At 37.2% G+C, this 21,465-nt stretch overlaps 1 protein-coding gene across 2 annotated transcripts in view; it reads right to left on the bottom strand.

Annotated features, from left to right (window-relative positions):
• Positions 1-17,619: 17,619 nt before the first annotated feature.
• The window catches only part of LOC136858175 (zinc finger protein 660), a 110,338-nt gene continuing 106,492 nt past the window's right edge, over positions 17,620-21,465 (bottom strand). For both annotated transcript variants that reach the window (XM_067137531.2, XM_067137530.2), the window contains exon 6: positions 17,620-19,519. In XM_067137531.2, the coding sequence (XP_066993632.2) occupies positions 19,287-19,519 (233 nt within the window). In that variant the 3' untranslated portion in view covers positions 17,620-19,286. The remainder of the gene's footprint in view (positions 19,520-21,465) is intronic.

Genomic DNA, 21,465 nt, shown 5'->3' with positions numbered 1-21,465 from the left:
ATTATAATTCAATGAGTAATATAATGTATTGTGTAGGTGGTTGTTATTAAAAGGATTTTATAATTTTAATATATTGTCCTCAATACGGTTCTATTATGAGATTAATTACATGTAACTTAGCTGCCTACCAGGCTACAAAAAGGAATAGATATCTTAATCTCAAAGTCAAGGTCAGCAAAATATCTAGAGATATTCAATTTTTAAAAGAATGTATGAAGCATGGACTAACTCCCAAATTTCTAAAACACCTTCAAAGAAAAAACTTTTCGACTTCTGATTTACGTAAAACTCAAACGAAAGTTAATGAATTTTGGTTAAAAAACGAAATCAAGGCGCATTACAAAAAGAAATCGTTCCTAAACTTACAGCTTTATAAGACGCATCTTGAAATATCCTCTAGTATGTCCCCATTAGAATGGAGTTCATACTCCATGTTTGTCAATGAAAAGGTACATGACATAGTGAAGAAGAAACAAACAACATTAGACAATAAACTGATACAATTGCAAAACACTAAGAATAAACAGAGTAGTGTCAACAGTAAAACTAACCTCCCTTCCGCCGACTTAAATCATTTTCCTACTACGGTGAACTTATCTAATACCGACTTTTCAGATAATGAACTATCCCTCCTTGATAAAGGCCTGAAATTTAATTGGCCTAACCCGAAAAAAACCGACGATCTGATTACTACAGTCGCGGAAATTGAATCTAACATTCAAAAACTCCCCATAGAAGTGCATAAAGACATTAAATATGAAATAAAGAAAAAGCTTCCTTTTCTGGCGAAAGAACTGAAAACTACCTCGAATCCGACCCTTAGCAAACAAATACATGATGTACGAAATAAAATTAATAATAATAATATCATCGTCACTAAGGCTGATAAAGGTCCCACCATAGTATTACTACATAAAGATGATTACATAAAAAAAACCGAAGATTTCTTCGCTAATAACAGTTTTACTATTATTAATAAAGATCCCACCCCCAAAATCCAACGAAGTTTGAAGAACCTATTGAAGAATCTGCCGTTCTTACTACAAGAACACGAATATCAGAAACTTATAATAATGAACCCGAAACTTCCAACTGCAAAAGCTTTGCCAAAAATCCATAAAAAAGACGTACCTATACGCCCTATTATCAACTGCATGAACAGCCCTTCTTACAAAGTTTCAAAATTTTTGCATAATTTTCTCAGTAAACCTTTTAAATTCAATAATACAGCCTATATAAGAAATTCCGTTGAATTTTGTGAAAAATTATCGAAATTCAATCTTGAGCATAATCATATAATAGTATCCTATGATATTACCAATATGTATTCCAATATTCCGGTAAGCAAAACTGTCAAGATTATTAAATCAAACCTTTTAAAACACAGTAACCTTAGCAAATGCGAAATAGATAATTTCATCAGTCTGTTAGAATTTGTACTTAATAACAACTATTTCACCTTCAATAATAGAATATATCATCAAAAGGGCCTAGCAATGGGTGACCCGATCTCGGGCATTCTAGCTAATATCTTTATGGATGATTTGGAAAATAACAAAATAATCAATAATATTAATGGTCTTCAATTATGGTTAAGGTATGTTGATGACACTTTTGCCATTATAGATACACAGAAAAACGATAGTCATAGTGTGCTAACATCCCTTAATAAGCTTGATAATGATGTCAAATTCACTAAGGAAGACGAGATCAATGGTTCTCTAAACTTTTTGGATTTAAACGTTTCAAGAGAGAATAATAAGTTCAGTTTTCAAATATTTAGAAAGCCTTCTTTAGAAACGATTCCTTACATCCGCAATCTCATAAACAGGCTGCATTTTTTAGTCAATCTATAGAGCATTAAAAATCCCGCTGACAACTGAAAATCGCAAAAAAGAACTAAACTATATTAAGGTTTTAGCCAGAATTAACGGCTATAACCCCTTAATGATTAATAAAATCATTAACAAGATAAAATTAAAAACCGCAACGAATTTGGTTCCGGACAAGCCTAAAAAAACGAAATATGCTCCCTTCACCTACACAAATCCAGGCCTATTTCAAGTTACTAACCCTTTAAAGAAATACGATATTAATATCGCTTATAGAACCCGATATACGAACTGTAATATATTCTTCAATTCAAATATAGTTAACATTAATCACAATAAATTCTCGAACTCTGGTATCTATAGGCTTAAATGCACCCATTGTGGATTCTCCTACATCGGACAGACTGGACGTAGCTTTTTGACCAGATACCTTGAACACTACAACGCTTCGAAACATAAAAAGTATTCCGCCATGAGCACCCATATGGAAGAGACTGGCCACAGTTTTACTACAATTGAAAAAGACCTTCAAATCTTGAAATACGTCAATAAAAGTAAACTTATGACAGAGTTTGAGAACGTTTACATATTCCTAGACCAGCATTTTAACGGGCATCAAAATTTAAATGATACTTCAAAAATTAAAAGTCCAATAATCGAGAAAATTCCAAACTACTCTCTCTTTTCAATATAAATAATAATAACTTTACGAGAATCTTTAATTATACAACTGTTAATAATACAACAACTACTACTCTACTGCCCTCTCATGCGACACCCCCTCCACGAATACCCGACCCGTCTAAGAAATCGGTCACCCCTCCTCCTCACATGACTCACTCCCCGCCTCTACGTATACATACATACAATACTAGAAGCAGCAATAAGGTTACTCGCCAGTTTGATTCGCGGAGCCAACGTTAGCGAACACCTCACACTAGTCGCAAGGGTAAGCCTCCTTTTCTTTTTCTTTCATTATAACATAACTTTATTTTTCCTCCCTTTTCTTTCTTTCCAGATTTCTAACTCCAATTGTGCCATAATCTACTCCATTCATCTCTGGTTTGCTGGAACTCTCCCTACTTTCAAGTTATAGTTACTTAACGAGTCCACATTGGTGTCCTACGTTGTATAAGATTAATTCTACTGCTAGCGTACAAATACGGACTAGTTCAACTGGTATTTCCTTCTGGCATTGTGTTGGCTCTCCTACAGAATTCCTAACTACTGAAGTTCACGTCATTTTAACCTTAGTTTCGTCGCCATGCGCCTTTTAATTGACTCAGTTTGACTCGTACTATTCAATAAACTCTATTACAACTTTTGTTTTGCTCAATTTAAGAACTCCATAGTCAATAATTAATCCACGCTTCACGCATTGACATATATTTTTAGATCCACTATATCGATATCTTTTTACTTTAACAACCTCATGTTTGTTATAACTTTATAGACTACCATCGTTCAAAGTATTCCTCTCCATACTTGCTGTTAATCTGTACATATTGTTATAATTTCATGTCTAATGTTATCATTTTACTTTTTATTATGGCTTTGTCACTCTTTTAACAATTTTTATCATTCAGTTCAGGGCCCTGACCTAATCTTTGTAAATTAAGGCTGATGATGTTCGCTATGTCGAACGAAACATGTTCCTTTATTTAAGACACCTCATGATTATTTTATAATTCAATGAGTAATATAATGTATTGAGTAGGTGGTTGTTATTAAAAGGATTTTATAATTTTAATATATTGTCCTCAATACGGTTCTATTATGAGATTAATTACATGTAACAGTTGAAGTTATTCGCCAGCAAGGATAAGCCACATGATCTCAAACTGGGAGAAATTGTTTTGGTTGGCAATGATGACACTAGAAGAATGGATTGGCCATTGGGACGAGTTGTCGAGCTTGTTAAGGGAAAGGATGGCAATGTTAAAGTAGTTCGTGTCGTCACTGCTTCAGTCGAGCTTATAAGGCCAGTTCAAAGAATATACCCACTAGAACTCAAGTTTCAACCACCTGAGGATACCCAGGAAATCCGAAACAACCTAAGGAAAGACTTTGTTCCAAGTGAGGAAAATATAAAGGATAATCACGAGACCAGAGCATTTAACTCTTCTACTCCTCCTGAAGATGGTCCTCAAGTTTCAAAGCAGACAGTGACAATAACTCATCGAGGACGATTGATTCACAAGCCAGAAAAGTTAAATTTGTGATATGTGTCAATTAACATATTTATTTGTGTTTAAATTATTGAATTTTATCATTTTGTAGTTGTTTCAGGACTATTTTATGAAAGTGGCAATTTGTGCATAAAGGGTGTAAGTCAATTCATGTTAACATTCATTTGACTTAGGTGGGAGGATGTTGTGTGAGATCAGTTAGTGTATCCTCTTTGATTCTTGTTACTCCTGAGATTTGTTTACGAGAGCTTTGAAATAAGCAAAGAAACACACTTCAAGTTTTAGTTTGGGATCTTTTTGTTGTTCGCAAGATGGCTTCCATGTATATATGTGTATTAAAATAAATGTGTTTGATTATTGTGGAATTGTACCCGTGTTTTATCGTTTTCGAAGTGCATTCCCAACAGCTCTCACTTCATCATTCCACCAAGATGTTCACCTTTTCCCATCTTTACACACAGTTGTTCCTAGGCATTCCGTTGCTGTTTCTACTACAGCATCCCTGTATGCCACACATTCACTTTCTATATCCTGAACCTGCTTACTGTGTACTGTTCGGAACTTCTCACTGATCATGTCCATGTACTTCTGTCTAATTTCCTCATCCTGGAGAATTTCTACCCTTATTCGTTTGCAAACAAATTTCACTTTATCTACCCTAGGCCTAGAGATACTTAGTTCACTACAGATCAGATAGTGGTCTGTATCGTCGAAAAATCCCCGGAAAACTAGTACATTCCTAACAGATTTCCTGAATTCGAAGTCGGTTAAGATATAGTCAGTGGCGGCTCGTTTGGGAGGCGCTAAGGCGCGCGCCCCCCACGGGGTTCCATTAAATTCGGGAATTTTAATCTTAAATGTTAACAAGGGAGAGATTTTACTATAAGATTATTATCAAGGGCGCGAGTTGTACTGTGCTGCGGCGCGATGCGCTGCTGGCCCTACGCAGGAGGGCGCTCTCTCACAGCGGACCAAATACTCCCGAGTCTCGCTTGACTGGCCTTGAGGGAGCCAATCAGAGGCGAAGTAGAGATGTGCTGTTCTACGGAGATTCCGGCGCGTTTCTGCCGCGGCCCATCGTTGCATCCAACCTACCCGAAACATTGGTGATCTGATTTCTATTTAACAGGGGTCAGTTTATGCCATTTCTCTCCTAAAACTAGGAACTATTTTACTGAGGCACTTACCTGAGTTAAATGTGCCGGTATACATTTAAAATTGTCTTGTAATTTTTAGGATTATTAACTAACGAAACGAGTAACGACTGTAACTACTGGCTCCTCGCACTTGACTCATGTTGGCCATACTCACTGGAGAGCGCGATGTTTAACTTTGTGTTGTTGAATGATCTCGTGAGGTGACTGTGACAAGGTGAAATTACGAGAAAGGTTGTGATTTATATGTAGGCGTAGTGTTATGTATGCACTTCGTACAGTATGATTACTGTTGAACATATTAAAGAACTAACGTTTTCTTCTCTTTCCATCGAGAAGAAAGTCGAACTGAAGGAGTGTTTTAGACCGACACCAGACTTCTCGTTGAAAAAACCGGAGACAAAGAAAAATGAAAATAGGGCTTTCCAAAGACAAATTAGTTCTCCTGACGTATATAACAAGAACTCGCGGATATGTGAAAGTGATATCTCAGAAACCTTTTACTGCTTTCCTAACCTGCTATTCTCCCGTTCTAAGAAAGGAGATAAATGGATCACCACAGGGGTGATATCAATAGTACCATGGACTTTGAAATGCTTGGTGAAATCAATGTCGTGTCTTGTGTAAGTGATCACTACAACGAAACTATTCGTAAACATAACTCTATGTTGGACAAGAACAGGCAAATATTATTATTATTATTATTATTATTATTATTATTATTATTATTATTATTAATAAATGAATAATAATATAATAATAATAATAATAATAATAATAATAATAATAATAATAATAATAATAATAATAATAATAATAATAATATATCTGTATGCATGTTCAGTCTTCAGCCCTAAGGCTGGTTGGATCCTCAACAGCTCTGCCATCAGCTGTCATAGATGGCCTAGGCATCACTGAAGAGGCATACTAGGGAAATGAGGAGTGAGGTAGTTTCCCGTTCCTTTCCTCACTGAGCCAGAAGTTGCTGTTACATATCAGTCTGCCAAGCCCACTGAAATGCACACACCAACCGACTCTATGAGCAACATTTTCACACCATACTTAGCAGGGACTGACTGCAGAAGGAATGGAATTACTAGCATCGCTCATAGCTCAGTCATTTTCATATTGTCAAAGCCAAGGATAAGACAGAGACAGATCAATGAAAGTTACAAAATTGCTCTAGCCCACACCAGAAGACATAGTGCACTGTAAACACTAGGTCCTGCCAGTAAAGGCATATAATAATAATAATAATAATAATAATAATAATAATAATAATAATAATAATAATAATAATAATAATAATAATAATAATAATAATGGAGTCACCAAAGATATCTACAATAAAAGATGCATATCCAAAAATGTAAAAATAAGGCATTACAACACAGTAGTGAAGCCAGAATGCCTATATGCAAGCGAATGTCTGGCATTAAACTATAATTTAGATAAGCTAGAAATACTAGAAAGGCGAATCATGAGGAAAATATTAGGCCCACAAAACACAGCAGAAGGTTGGAAATTACGAAGTAATGCTGATATATATCAAAAAATAGAAAATATATCAGATGTAATGAGGAAAAGGAGACTTATGTTTTTAGGACATTTATATCGAATACAAGGTAGTAGATTATCCAGTAAGATTTTCAGATATTTGTGGGGTAAGAAATAAACGACAAGCTGGGTCAATGAAGTAAGAAAGGATTTAGAAAATAACAATATAACAACAGAAGAAAAAAATAATAGAGAAGGCTTTCGGGAAAAAGTATTGAAAATAGAAGGATTCCAAGGTAGGAAAGTAAAAAAGACTGGTTCAAAGTGGTCTGAAGACAGAAAGAAGAAACATAGTGAACAGATGAAAGCGTACTGGAAGAAAAGGAAAGAACAAAGAAGAAGGAATTGAAATTGGCACGTGGTCCTCTGGTGGCCCATTCGAAAGAATAATAATAATAATAATAATAATAATAATAATAATAATAATAATAATAATAATAATAATCAACATCATCATAATCAAAACAATTGCATATGCATTGCACCGTATAGTGTTCGAAGTGTGTACCTTGATAACATGTTTTGAAGAACTTGAGATATTTTGTGGAATTATGAAACTAAGGTGCGCCCCCCACTGCTGATATCCACGAGCCGCCACTGGATATAGTCTATTACGGATCTGGTACCCCTAGCCTCCCATGAGTAGCGATGAATAGCCTTATGCTTGAAGAATGTATTCGTAACTGCTAAACCCATACCAGCACAGAAGTCCAGCAAACGCTTCCCATTCCCATTAGCTTCCATATCTTCCCCATATTTACCTATCACTCTTTCGTATCCTTCAGTTCTATTCCCAACTCTCGCATTGAAATCGCCCATTAGCACTATTCTATCCTTGCTGTTGATCCTGACCACGATGTCACTCAATGCTTCATAAAACTTGTCAACTTCATCCTCATCTGCACCCTCATATGGTGAATACACGGACACAATTCTTGTCCTAATTCCTCCAACTGACAAATCTACCCACATCATTCGCTTATTTATGTGCCTAACAGAAACTATGTTGCATGCAATGGTATTCCTGATAAAGGGCCCTACCATCTCCTATCTCTTCCTCGTTATCTCCCCTTACCTGAATATCACTTACTCCTAGCACATCTAGATGCATCCTCTTTGCTGACTCAGCCAGTTCTACTTTCTTTCTTCCATAAGTCCCATTAATATTGATAGCTCCCAATCGAATTACATTTTGTTCGCCAAGTTGTTTCCAAGGAGTCCCTCGCCTGTCAAATGGGAGTAGGACTCTGTTACTTCCATAGGTCGAGGCTTGTTTAAAATGTTCTGAGCTCGGTAAATTCATGAAGCACGATGCTACCCTACTTGCACATAGTCCAGCCTCTAACAGGTTATGGACCACCGGTGAATTGTGTAGTCCTAGCCGCCTGAGCACCAGGAGGGCCATGACTCAGAATATGACCGAGATGCCCACTTCCATTCCATAGCAACTGGTATCCCGACTCTCAGGACCACTTACTAGGCCACTCAGCCGTTGCCCATGGTTCACGAACTAGGACGTGACTACAGTAACCCACACCATGAACCATAACCATAGATTAATCGTTTAATAATTTCTGATACATGCAGTAAACAAAAATAGAAGGAGTAAGCTGAAATAAGTATTAAACTTGTGTTATTAAATGATACATTCAATGAATATTAATATAAACACAGATGATTAGAAATTGAACAGAGAAAGAATAACCTGAACTGAATGTTGGAGTTGCATTGATAGATCGCACTTTGAAAGAAAAACCGAACCATCTATGAATATTAATCTCTTTTCAGATTATAAGCAAAACTTCAAAGAATGTCAATATTGCCTTTACGGACTATTGAGAAAACGGAAAAAATGAAAATTAGTATTTGGCAATAGGGCAGACTAATATAACTACTATGACAACGTAGTTGCATACTAGACCTGAAGTCTATGTACCTAATGGCTCTAGACTTCAATGGAGTTATATTGTCTATACCTTAGGCACAATTCAGTTCCTGGCTGACATGTATCACATCCTTTCCTTCCGTCAGTTTCCTACTCCACATTCCCCTAATAATGTTAAATAATTTTGCGATTCTTCCCGGGTGTATCCATTCTCTGTTGAATAACTTTACAATATACAGCTGATTTTCGTTCTCAATTTTCTTTATATCCTCTTCATTTATAAATATCTCTCATATTTGCTTCATCATTGAACAATCTTTTATAAGGTGTGTCCAGAACATAGGAAACATTTATTTTCATCTCTGTTTTGTTTGTATGCTTTATTTTTATGTACCCCCCTTAACCACCATATTATACCCCTCATTCTCAATTCGTTATAATCTCTACATTTATCCTCATTAGCCCACTTACATTACAAAATTCTTCTAATGACCTCTTACTTCTACATTGTGCAACAATACATTGCTTTTCAATATCCTTAACTCTTAGGACTATTTTTTTTTTTTTTATTACATATTCTCATCTCCTCTATACAGTCTCTTTTCCAGTAATATCCCATTCCTATCGATTCCAAAATGTTCCGTACCCATCCACCCAATATCTTTGGTTCTGATGTTTCATTTGGTGTTGATATGCTATCTGTAATACCTCCTTCTCGCAGCTTCAGTCTCAATCAATACTTTATTATCTTTTTAATAATATCCACTTGCAGACTTATATGTTTGCACTCCACAGTTAGCTGTACAACTGGGTAGACCCATAATTATTTTACCAAATCTACTCGTGATTGTATCAAGTGAATCAACCCTCCCTTCAACTCCCCAAATTTCCACTCCGTACAACACTAATTTAACTAATGCATTTAAAACATTTTTATACACTCTGTAATCTGTGTTGGGCATCTTTTTCTCCAGTATGTTAATGGCTGACAGTGCACTCATACCTTTTATTTTAACTCTTTTTATTTGCTCTGCCCATTTTCCATTTCCACTTAATATCAAACCCAAATATTCCACTTTCTTGAAAACTTCTAATTACATCTCGCCCATCCACCTTTTTTTATTCTTTGACAATTTACATCCTTTTTTTACACACCATTACCGTGGTTTTCTGTGCATTAATTTTTAAATTCCACTCTTTACAGTAATTTACCACTACAGTTATACTATCCTGCATACTATTGGGTGTCAAAGTGAGCAGAAGGCTGTCATCAGCGAAAATGAGACCCGGAATATCTTGGTTCTCAAGACTTGGGTAAACCCCTGCCTCAAAACCTTTCGATTGAAAGATATCATTTATAAACAGTAAGAACAGTACAGGTGACAACTTACAACCCTGCTTCAGCCCTACTTTTGAGAATATTTCCCCAAATACTACTCCCTCCTTAGTTTTAATTGAGCACTTCACTTCTAAATATACATTTTCAACCGCTCTTATCATCTTCTGAGACACCCCTAACCTTCTCATCTTGGCTACGACTGCCCCTCTGCTCACAGAATCAAATGCTTTCTCCAAGTCAATAGGTAATGTACAATTTTCCACCTTTCTTTTTTACATACTTAACCATTATTGTTTTTACTACAAAAATATTATCAGTTGTCCTCATCCTTTCTCTAAAGCCTGACTGAAGTCTCTCCAGAATCGATCTCCCCTCTGCCCACTTCATTATCCTTCTTGCTAACACACCTGTGTATATTTTACTTAATGTATCCACCAACGTTATGCCCCTGTAATTATTTGGGTTAGATTAATCTCCTTTCTTCTTGTAGATTGGGCATATCACTTCCTCTTGCCAAGATTTGGGAACACCCCCCCCCCCCCCCCCCTTCAAATATTCTGTTAAATAATTTCACCATACTTCCTAGGATATCTTTATTCTGCGCCACCTGCTTCCAAAATTCGTTAGTGATGCCTGAAATCGCTCCTGATTTGCCTTTCTTGGCTTTCCCTAAGACCTCTCTCACTTCTTCTATCGATATTTCCTTATCTAATGCAGGCACAGTACACCCCAACCCTACCGATATTCCGTTTTCATCTATTCTCGGTCTCCACCTATCTTCAACCTCTAATAGTTTCTTACAGTGCTCCACCCAGATAGCCTGACTTATTTCAGCCTGCCGAGGAAGCTTCCGCTTTCCACAAATCCTCCTAATTGTACTCCATACTTTTCTACTATCATTCTGTTTTGCATTGCTATTCAATTCATCAATTTTCTGCTCCTGCCATTCAGACTTAGTTGCATACCCCTACAGTATTTCTCTATTCTCTTCTCAAGTTACAAAATTCAATCCTATGGTTTTCTCCCCCGTGCTTTCTATACGCCTTCAATGCTTTCAGTACTTCATACTTTTTATGCCTGCATTTGTCATTGTACCAACCCTTTCCTATTATGTTCTCCCCCTCCTTTATCCTCATCTTCTCACCTGCCATCTTTACAGTGTTTTCTGTTATTTTAACTGCTGCACTCGTTAGGTTATTCTCGATCATTGAGTCTATTCCAGCTTTCACTATCTGGCCTATTTCTCCCTCATACTAGTTCATAAACTCCTCCTTTAGCTCCTCTCTCCACCTGTATTTAGTAAAGGTTTCTTTGAATTTTATTGTATTGCTTGTTAATGCCCTAGCCTCTCTATCATTTACTCTGACAATAATTGGTAGATGATGTGACTCACCCCATTCCTTAACATTCATGCTTTTAATCAGAGGCAATGCATTCCTAGAGCACAGCGCCAAATCTGTGATACTACCCCCTGCCTCCGTTATGTATGTCAGGTTCCCTAATTCGTCACCATGCCACCATCCATTCAAAATATATATATATATATTTTTAAAGTTGTTTTACGTCGCACCGACACAGATAGGTCTTACGGCGACGATGGGACAGGAAAGGACTAAGAGTGGGAAGGAAGCGGCCGTGGCCTTAATTAATGTACAGCCCCAGCATTTGCCTGGTGTGAAAATGGGAAACCACGGAAAACCATTTTCAGGGCTGCCGACAGTGGGGTTCGAACCATATATAATTCTACCGTACCACACAGCTCTAGCAACTTTTCTCCATTTATATTAGAACCCTTATCCTGGCTCACTTCTCTCTTGTACATAAACTTTTTCTGCCCCTTTGTCGTACACCGGCTTCTGATCCGTAACCCTCGCATTGAAGTCTCCCATTATTAGAATACCTGCATCCTCAAAAATGTTTTGAATTCTATTCATTTCTAGTGCCAACTCATCAAAGAAATCCTTTTTTGCAAATGGAGAGACTTCAGGAGGGTTGTAGACAAAACCAATACATAAATCTGGCTCACTCTCATCGTACATCTTTATTTTAACCCACATTATCTCCTCCATTTCTGATTCAATTTGGTCTATTCTAGATTGCAAATCCTCCCTAACCATAACCATTATCCCACCCGGGTATCTGCCCCTGCCGGTTCGTCTTTCTTTTGCCTTATAGTAAACCATGAACTCTTCTATTTTTACATTACTTTTCAGTGGAATCCAGGTTTCCACACATGCGAGGATATGCAAGCTTTGTAACAACTCTTTAAAAGATTCATTATGTAACTTACTTCTAAGACCTTCAATATTGATGCACCCTACTGTTATCTCTAGTTATTTCTTCCTACCCTGCCCTTCACTCTGGCTGTTCTTCTTGGACCTCATAATCCTAGTAACACTCAGTTCGCCAGAGTTCTCATCTAGTGTAATAATACATTCCCTATTGAGGCCACCCTAGTTTAAATTACCATTTCTGCGCCAGAAGTCCTTCAGACTGACACGTCTGCATTTCGGTGTTGCGTCTCTCACAGAGTCAGCACTCAGCTGCCGCTGTAGGTCACCACGACTGCCCTCACTATTAGTTGTCTCTGCGTTGGCTTCTTCCTCTCTCTGTTCTTGTCGCTTCACTTCCTGGTCATTGCTCACTGCTCCGCATTCTGCTGATCTCAGCTGCCTCGTACGTTCACCTTTCTCCTCGGCCAATGTACCCTCTGTGTTGTACATATTCTTTAACTGCTCCAGCCCCCCATGCTCTGGTCTACTTGCTGTCACCTACCACTAATTTGTTGCCCCTTATGTAGGCCATTAATCCTGCACGCCTAGCTTTGCCTAGGTAGAACTGTAGCAATCTCTGGTTCTTGAAGGCTTCTTTCTCCAGCTCCTGTTTGATCCATAATTTTTCACCTTTCAATCGGCTTGTATTATACAAAATCTTCTTTACTAGTAGGGTTGATATGAACCTCACTCTCACTGGTCTGTTGCCTTTTGCCTTCCCCATTCTCTGTATCGGCCTCCCTGCAGGTGATCTTCAACCTCTCGTTTATTATCTCCAGCACTTTGGATACCAGATCATCTTTAGTATAAAATAAAATAAAATAAAATTTTAAAAAAATAAAAAATAAAATAAAAAATAAAATAAAATAAAAAATAAATAAATAAAATAAAAAATAAAATAATAAATAAAATAAAATAAAATAAAATAAAATAAAATAAAATAAAATAAAATAAAATAAAATAAAATAAATAATTTGAACAGTGTAGGACCACTGCGTTGTAAAGAGTATGAGATCACATTCTTCTCCTGCCACCTTAATTCTTTTATCTCTTCCTCCATTTTTCTCACCTTATCCCTCAAACTGATAATTCTTTATTATTTTGGACCACCATTTCTGTCACTTTGCCTATCTCCTCTTTCACTATTTCTCTTAGTTCACTGGCTTGCTCTCGTAGTAACTCTCTCATTTGTTCAGCTTGACCCTTAACGATTTCCCTTACCTTCTCCATCTCTTCCCATCCAACCGCATTAGCAGGATCAGGTCCAGGGTTCATCTCGACCCCTCCAATGACCAACAACACTGTCATGACTGATGCAGCCATCAAAACTGAAATCGGACTCACCTGCTGTCTGGCTCTGCAACCTACTTTGCGCCTCGTGGGTCTGCCTCTACTGTGCCAACGACCTATCGTCGCCTGGTACAATTCTATTGAAACCCCATGTCAGTACTTACTCACTTAACAAGCTTCCTCTTCGCTTGCACGATTACAGCTGTATCGGGTGATATCCATGACATTCATGCCAAGTGTCAAGCTTTCGTATAAAAGGCGAGCCTGGAAAATCAACGACACACACAACAACCGACAGCCTGCCGACCGGGGCCAAGTATCTGTCGAGTTCAGTCTGTTGCATGTGAAGACAGTTGTAACATGCAATCTGGTGGCTTGTAGCTCTCAGAGTAAGGTTTATTGAGTGCATGTAGTGTTGTGTATTGATGATACCATTCAATAAACCTTTAGTGCATTTACTGCACTGATGTACGTTTATTAAGCACAATGAGTGATACAGGCCATGATTCTATGTCTCATCAAGTAAGTCATCCTAGAAAATGCTGTGTGCAGAAACACCAATGGAAAATGAACGTGGCCAAGAAGAAGAGAAGTACTGTAAAGAATATGTAAGTGCGAAAGCAAATAATGTTGTAAAGGCCAAAGTAGGGCCTACTTGTCTGTGTGGTTGTTTTGAGAAACTGGGTCAAAATGAAACTGCTGAAATAATTCAAACATTTTGGGACATAGGAAATTACAACCTACAGAATAGTAATTTAAATAAACTAATGACTAGTGTGGATGTAGAAAGATTGCGTGTAGATTGTGCACAGTAGATTATAAAGTGATTCATGCAAATAAGAGTTACAATGTTTGCACAGTTGCTTTTCGCAACATACATAGTATGAGTGAAAAGTGACTGCGTACTGCTCGTGACAAGGTTACAGGAACTGGAACCATTGATGTAGATCATTGTGGGCATCAGGAAATGACAAGAATACCCGATTCAGACAGAGAAAACATAAAGGCACACATTAAGTTTCCCTGCCTTATCTAGCCACTACAGCAGAGCTAAAAGCCCACACAGGAAATATTTAGCCTCTGATTTAAGTATATTCAAAATATATGAGGCTTACTGTGACTGGATTGTTGAAAACCATCCTGAAGATCTTCCAGTTCCTGCGTCATTTTACCGACAGATCTTTAACACAGAATTTAACCTTGGATTTACTCCTGCAATGCCTGACACCTGCAACTATTGTGACAAAACAGAGTGACAACTAGAGACAATAAGACAAGACATCGATTCCAAACAAATAATAGAATTAAAACAGGAAATGAGTTTGCATGAACGCAGAACTAAGATGGCACAAGCACTGTTAAAACAAATGGCTGATACCAAGGACCCAACATTTGCTGCTGTTGCCATAGACAAGCAACAGACGCTTCCCACACCCAAAGTAAATTCTGGAATCAAATTTTACAAGAGGAAATTATGGATTTATAATTTCTGTATGCTCAATACAAAGGACAGAACAACTTCAATGCATCTTCGGGATGAAAGTATTGGAAAATGAGGCTCTGCTGAAATTGCAAGTTGCCTCATGCACTATACTGAAAGTAAAATACCACCCGAAGTGAAGATATTATGTATTTTCAGCGATAATTGTAGTGGGAAGAATAAAAACATGAACATGGTTTTGACCTGTCTCAGATACATCCATGCCGACCATTTCTCAAATACTGAACACGTCTTCATGATTCCCGGCCACCCTTATCTTCCTTGTGATCGTGATTTTGGGAATATCAAATTGTATCTTATGAGAAGAGAAGTGTTTACTGGGATTCAGTATGGCCAACAAATAAGAATTTACAGAAGGAAGAACCCTTTTGATGCCATTATGGCAATGAGAGACCAATTTAAAGATGTAGGAATTTTGCAAAACCACATAACAAAATGGCAAGTTTTGAGCGCCAAGTTTTCAGAGGGAAGAGCAACTACAAAATGGGATTTGGCATTAAACCTGCTTATTATGGAGAACCTTGAGTGCATCTGCAAAAGGGACGTGTGCAGGGCTAAAATCATCATTTCAATCTTTCGATAGTCAGTCTACCAAATAAGTACACCAAACCTGTAGTTATTTCACTAGAAAAAAGTTGCAGATATTCACTCACTTCTTCCGAATATTCCCACGCATCATCATGCATACTTCACAAGTATATTTACCTATCAAGAAAACATGTACCACACACCAGAAGGAGAAGAAGAGGTAGCAATGAATGATGACACTTTACTTTACTGACATATGCATGGTTGTTCACAGCACAACCCAAGCTAGACCAGCGCTTAGGCATGTTCACACTTTATACTTTATGGTTACATATTTCTTTATATTAATTACAGTAGTTAATTCATTATGTTTTATTGTGTATACTTTATTATTTGTATTAATGATTAATATTAGAACAATTCTTGCAAAATGTTAACTTTACAGGAAAACAGTTTCGGCTATCACACGCATGAATGCATACCTTATTTAAATAACAATGTCGATTAAATTAGCATTCCGAAACCTTGAATGTCTGTCAAATAGCACACCTGAACACTTCTTAATGTCTTTATTGATTCTTTTAATAAAGCGCATTAAACCTTTAATCACATTGTTCTCTAAAACTAGCTTTTAGCACATACGTCCCGTAGTAAAACGTTAATCACATTTCTCTCAAAACAACCTTTTGGCGCATATGCCTTTGCTATTCTATGGGCCTCATTTATAAAAATGTTGCTTGTCATCCTGACTTGGTATTTACTTTTGAGTTTTGCAAGGAGCAAGAATGACTGCCTTTTAGTTTTGATAAAGTCACATTTATGATATTAACAGTACGGTATTTGTGAAATATCAAGATCTTCATGTGTAATTTGCAGATCTGATGGAAAAAACTTGATCTTATGTTAGTATTATTATAAACGTACGTTTTCAGTCCTAGCTGGACGACTGCATGCAAATGTGATGGGTAGGCAGAGATCGAAACACAAGACAAGTGTAGGGATTTATTACATTTGGGTAATAATAGCATGCACTATAATTAGCACTAACCTTGTGATAGGTGATGTTGAAAATGGTGTCCTCCTGCATACACACGTTTCTGACATTTCTTGATTAAATTTCCATTCACACACTTTAGTTCTGCTTCCATAATTCTCCTGATTTCTCTCGTCCTTAAGTTTTTCTACAGTGTGAGGATTATTTCTGTACACTTTATTTTTTGGGTTTCCCCACAAATACACATTCACACACAGTAAGATCAGAGGAAGAGGAGGGTCATAACCCTTTAGAAATTGTCCATGGAATCAGCAGCACTGTGGGCGATGCCAAAATCTTGTTGGAAATATCAATTTTCTCTTTCATTACATAACAACAATTGAAAAAATGGTGTGAATATATTTCTGCAGTACCTCTCTCTATTTACTGCATCATAAAAAAAAAATCTTATTGCTCATTGTGCTGTTATTGCACACAATACACCAACTTTAACATCATGCAATGAATTGACCACGGATTTTCTGTACTCCAGTAACTATTGTTTTGTGAAGCAACATGACCACTTAATTAAAACCATGCCTCATTAGAAGACAATATTAAATGTGTATCCATAATGCTGTCAACAATGCACTGTAAAATAAAATTACAGAAATTGACTCATTTACCATCATCAAGGGGTCGAAATTCATGGACAATAGTCAATCTGTAAGGTTTCAAATGTAAAAGTTTAGTAGCGATATTGGCTGAGGTATTTGAAACACCTACTCGCTGTGCAAGCGATATTCTTGGTGAGTGTTTGAATGATGTGCTAATTTCAGTGATTTTCCCCTCAATTAGCAGTTTTGCTGAGGAATCGCAGCTTTTAGTGATCCCCTTTTTCTTAATTTATTAACAAGACACCCCACAGTCTCCCTACTTGGAGCTGAAAAGCCATGCGATGTCTTGAAACTGTCTACACACCTCTTTATCTTGCCTGACCACAATACACCACAAGGGTAACACCTACGTTTTTCTGCTCAGCTTGCTTGTGTGCAATCATCCGGGCCAGGGCAAAAAAACAAACACACTGTATTATTGCTGGTTCGCTATATATTTGAAAAATTCATCTTTCACAAAATTTTCTTCCCCAGTACACGGTAAATACCAGTATTACTTTCATAGTGTTATACGAAGGTTGGAAATTTAACAGTGGCAACACTGCTGTAGGACGCCATGCAATAGAACCTAATGATGTCGTTGATAGCACACATTAGTTACATACCTACTTTACCTCAGGGCATAAGGACTCTCCCTCCCCACATCACGTGCCTGCGAACTGGCGGGAGGAACAGAGCCTCGTGTTAGCTGGCGGTCTAAGGTAGTGTTTTCACAATGTTTTCCGAAACAGGAACAGCAGAGTTGCATAAAGATTAAATGTGCCAGAGGTCATACAGCACGACAATGTCATCAACGTCTTCTAGAGGCTTGTGGGGAATCTGCATTGCCTTACAGAACAGTGACACAGTGGGTAAAAGCCTTCGATGGAGAACGCCAAAATATGATGGATATGCATCGACCAGGTCATCCTAGTGTCAGTAAAGAAGACGTGCATGCTCGCGCTGCATTATTGGACACTGATTGATGCTATACTATCCGTGAGCTCACCTGAGACACCGAATTAGCGCATAGGACTGTACTTCACATTCTGACGGAACTCCTGGGTATGAGAAAAATTTCATTAAGATGGGTTCTGTGTGATTTGAGGGAAATGCAGGAATGGTTACAATACGATGCTGCTCGTAAATACTTGGAGCACTATGAGTGAGAAGGAGAGGCTTTCTTATGCCATATCATTACACTAGATGAGGCATGAGCCAAATGGTACGAGCCACAACGGAAACGCCAATTGAACGAATGCCATCGTTACGGATCACCACGAAGATTGAAAATTCGTCTGAACCCCAGCAGTGTGAAAGGTATAGTGATTCTCATGTACAGTTGTGACGGTGTTATCCAAATGCATTATGTTCCTCCACAGCAGACCGTCAATTCACAGTATTACTGTTCAGTTTTGGAACAAAACCTGGGACTAGCATTGAGAGGGAAGCGGTGACAAACCCACCCATCATTTTACATGACAACGCTCGGCCGCATACACTGCAATCTGTGGCTGATTTCTTCAGTCGATGGGGCTGGGAATCGCTGCACCATCCACCATACTCCCGAACATAAGCCCTTGTTACTTTGACTTGATTCCAAAGATGAAGGAACCACTTTGTGGCATTCACTTCGTAACTGTTCCAGAGATTTATCAGGCAGTAGACTGCTCCATTTGAATTATTAACATAACAGGCATTGCTAAAGGTATCCTACAACTTCTACATCACTGACAATGGGTTGTACACAATGCTGGTGACTACTTTGAAGGGCAATAAAAACTTGGTAACATGTATCTCTTTTGTATCAGTTGTAATTAAATAGTTGCTACTATTAAACTTCCAATCCTCATATTATGCCATGCAACCATTAAAGATTATTATTATTATTATTATTATTATTATTATTATTATTGTTGTTGTTGTTGTTGTTGTTGTTTTCAGGAAGCCTAACATATAGGTCATAGGTTTTCTTAAGACAATGCCCTGCAATAATTATTTCTGTGTTGTTATATTACATTGTAAAATCATAAGATAACAATACATTGTACATATGTACCTTTATATTACACTGTAAAAGCATTAGATAAAAGTTCCACAAAGAATTTTTCAGGTAATCTGGGTCTCAGCCCAGGGGCAGGTTATATAATCAAATGAAGGTTCCTGTTGTTTTGGTTCCATTCGTAGTTCTGGTTCGAAACACAGATTCTTGATGCCCGGTATATCACAATACTTTTGTTCTGTTGCTAGTTCAGATTCAAAGCATGGATCTTTCATTGCTGATGCATCACAGAGCTTTGGTTTTTCTGGTGTCTCAGCTTCAGGTGAAGGATCTTTGATAGCTAGCAATAGTAAAATTAAGCGATAAGGAGAGAAAGATGACAGTCACATCAACAAATAAAGTAGATAAACTTATAAACAGACATGATTTTAAATGCCCTTATTGGTAATCCTTAAAAATCTAGATTGTAGTTTGCACAGAGTGAATGAGAAATCAGAAATCACTGTACCCCTATGTAAAGCACCAGCACACTTCGTCTTGTCCGTGCACAAACTTTTCTTGAACATTTCCCAAGTGAGTTCACTGACTTCATAGCACGATTAATATGGTCACTGTGCAGTACAGATCTTATCACCCTAGGCAACTTCTCATGGGATATCATCAAGGAACGTATGTCATTACTAGGGCCCGGATTCATATGCACTAAAAACTCCAAAAATATGCATGCACATGCACTAAAAATTTTGAAAATATGCACGAAAATATGCACTAAAAATATAAAACAAAATACACTTACCAAATGCATTATTTAATTTTAACTCAGTGTTAAATTGATAAACATGATTCATTCCTTGTAAAATGATTCATGGCAGTAGGTTATTAACAGTTTTTCAATGTTTTCAGGAGTCAGTGACTTTCTGTTGTAGGACAGAATTAATTTATACACTGAAAATGAACGTTCTACGTCGACACACGTAACTGGGCAATACTTGTACACTGGCATTGATTGCTTGGAACATTCTTCTGGCAAAGACTGCCTGATTCTACTTATGTAGTTGCTTATGGATTGAAATGTCAGAAAGAAGGAAATAGCTGTTGTGAAAAGTCATTATCCATCTGTGACACTGAAAGCACTGTCCTTGATCAGGGAAGGCTTCTCGTGTTGCCAAGAGATGTAAAACATATACAGAGTTCATTATATTTTTCATTTCATTCAGAAATCTTAGATAATCGATCACACATGAGAAAAAAATATATCTATACATGCACTAACGTTCAAAATATGCATCTGCATATGCTCATATGCATTTGTAAAAAATCCGGGCCGTAGTCATTACACAACTACAGCACAGCTACCCATTACAGAGGGCTATGGAAGAAGCTTTCACCACCGTTATCCCACAAATTGGGGCAAATATTCGTTTATAGGAAGGGCAGTTAGGGACTGGAATAACTTACCAAAGGATATGTTCAATAAATTTCCAATTTCTTTGCAATCATTTAAGAAAAGGCTAGGAAAACAACAGATAGGGAATCTGCCATCTGAGCGACTGCCCTAAATGCAGATCAGCAGTGACTGATTAATTGTGATTATATGCTGCAACAAAAGTCACACCGGACATAAAGTTTCATCAGTTTGTGTTTTGAGCATCAAGGAGGCAACAGAGACACATTATATGTATAAGGTACGGTAACTCTGTATTATTATGTAGGAGTATAGTGACTTCTCGCCCACCCTGAGTCACAAATTCTCGTAGACAATTTTATTAAAGAAATATACCATATAAAATTTAGAATTAACGCTTGTTTCTGTATTAAACAATGCTCAATATATAGGGAGATTCCTGTACAAACAAATCTCATAACTTAGTTATAACATAGAAAATACAGACCATTTTTAAAATTACTTCCAAAAGCCCAAAACTTTTAAGCATAACGGGGTAACCACGGTAATCCAGCTGAGTCTAGCACTGATTTCACTCACTTGTACCAGCTCTTTTCTCTTTAATCATTCCCATCCAACATCACTTACTCAATTTGACCCCTCCAACTAAAAACATCATAAATGAAACATTTGCTTATGTTCTAAAAAATGAGCCACATCTCCAATGAAGAACATAATAACTTCACATACAATGTTCTTCATTGGATAATTCCAGTTCAGTAATTTCTTAACTACATGTAAATGGGTTATTTAATACATTAAAACATGCTTCTTGTGACAAAATACACTAGACAGTAAATGCATTCCATAAAGCCTATAATCGTTAATATTGAAAAATTCTC

Source organism: Anabrus simplex, chromosome 1, assembly GCF_040414725.1.
Source record: "Anabrus simplex isolate iqAnaSimp1 chromosome 1, ASM4041472v1, whole genome shotgun sequence".
In the NCBI taxonomy this organism is placed as follows: domain Eukaryota; kingdom Metazoa; phylum Arthropoda; class Insecta; order Orthoptera; family Tettigoniidae; genus Anabrus; species Anabrus simplex.
The sequence above is the reverse complement of the archived record's forward strand: the minus strand, read 5'-3'. Positions and strand labels throughout refer to the sequence as shown.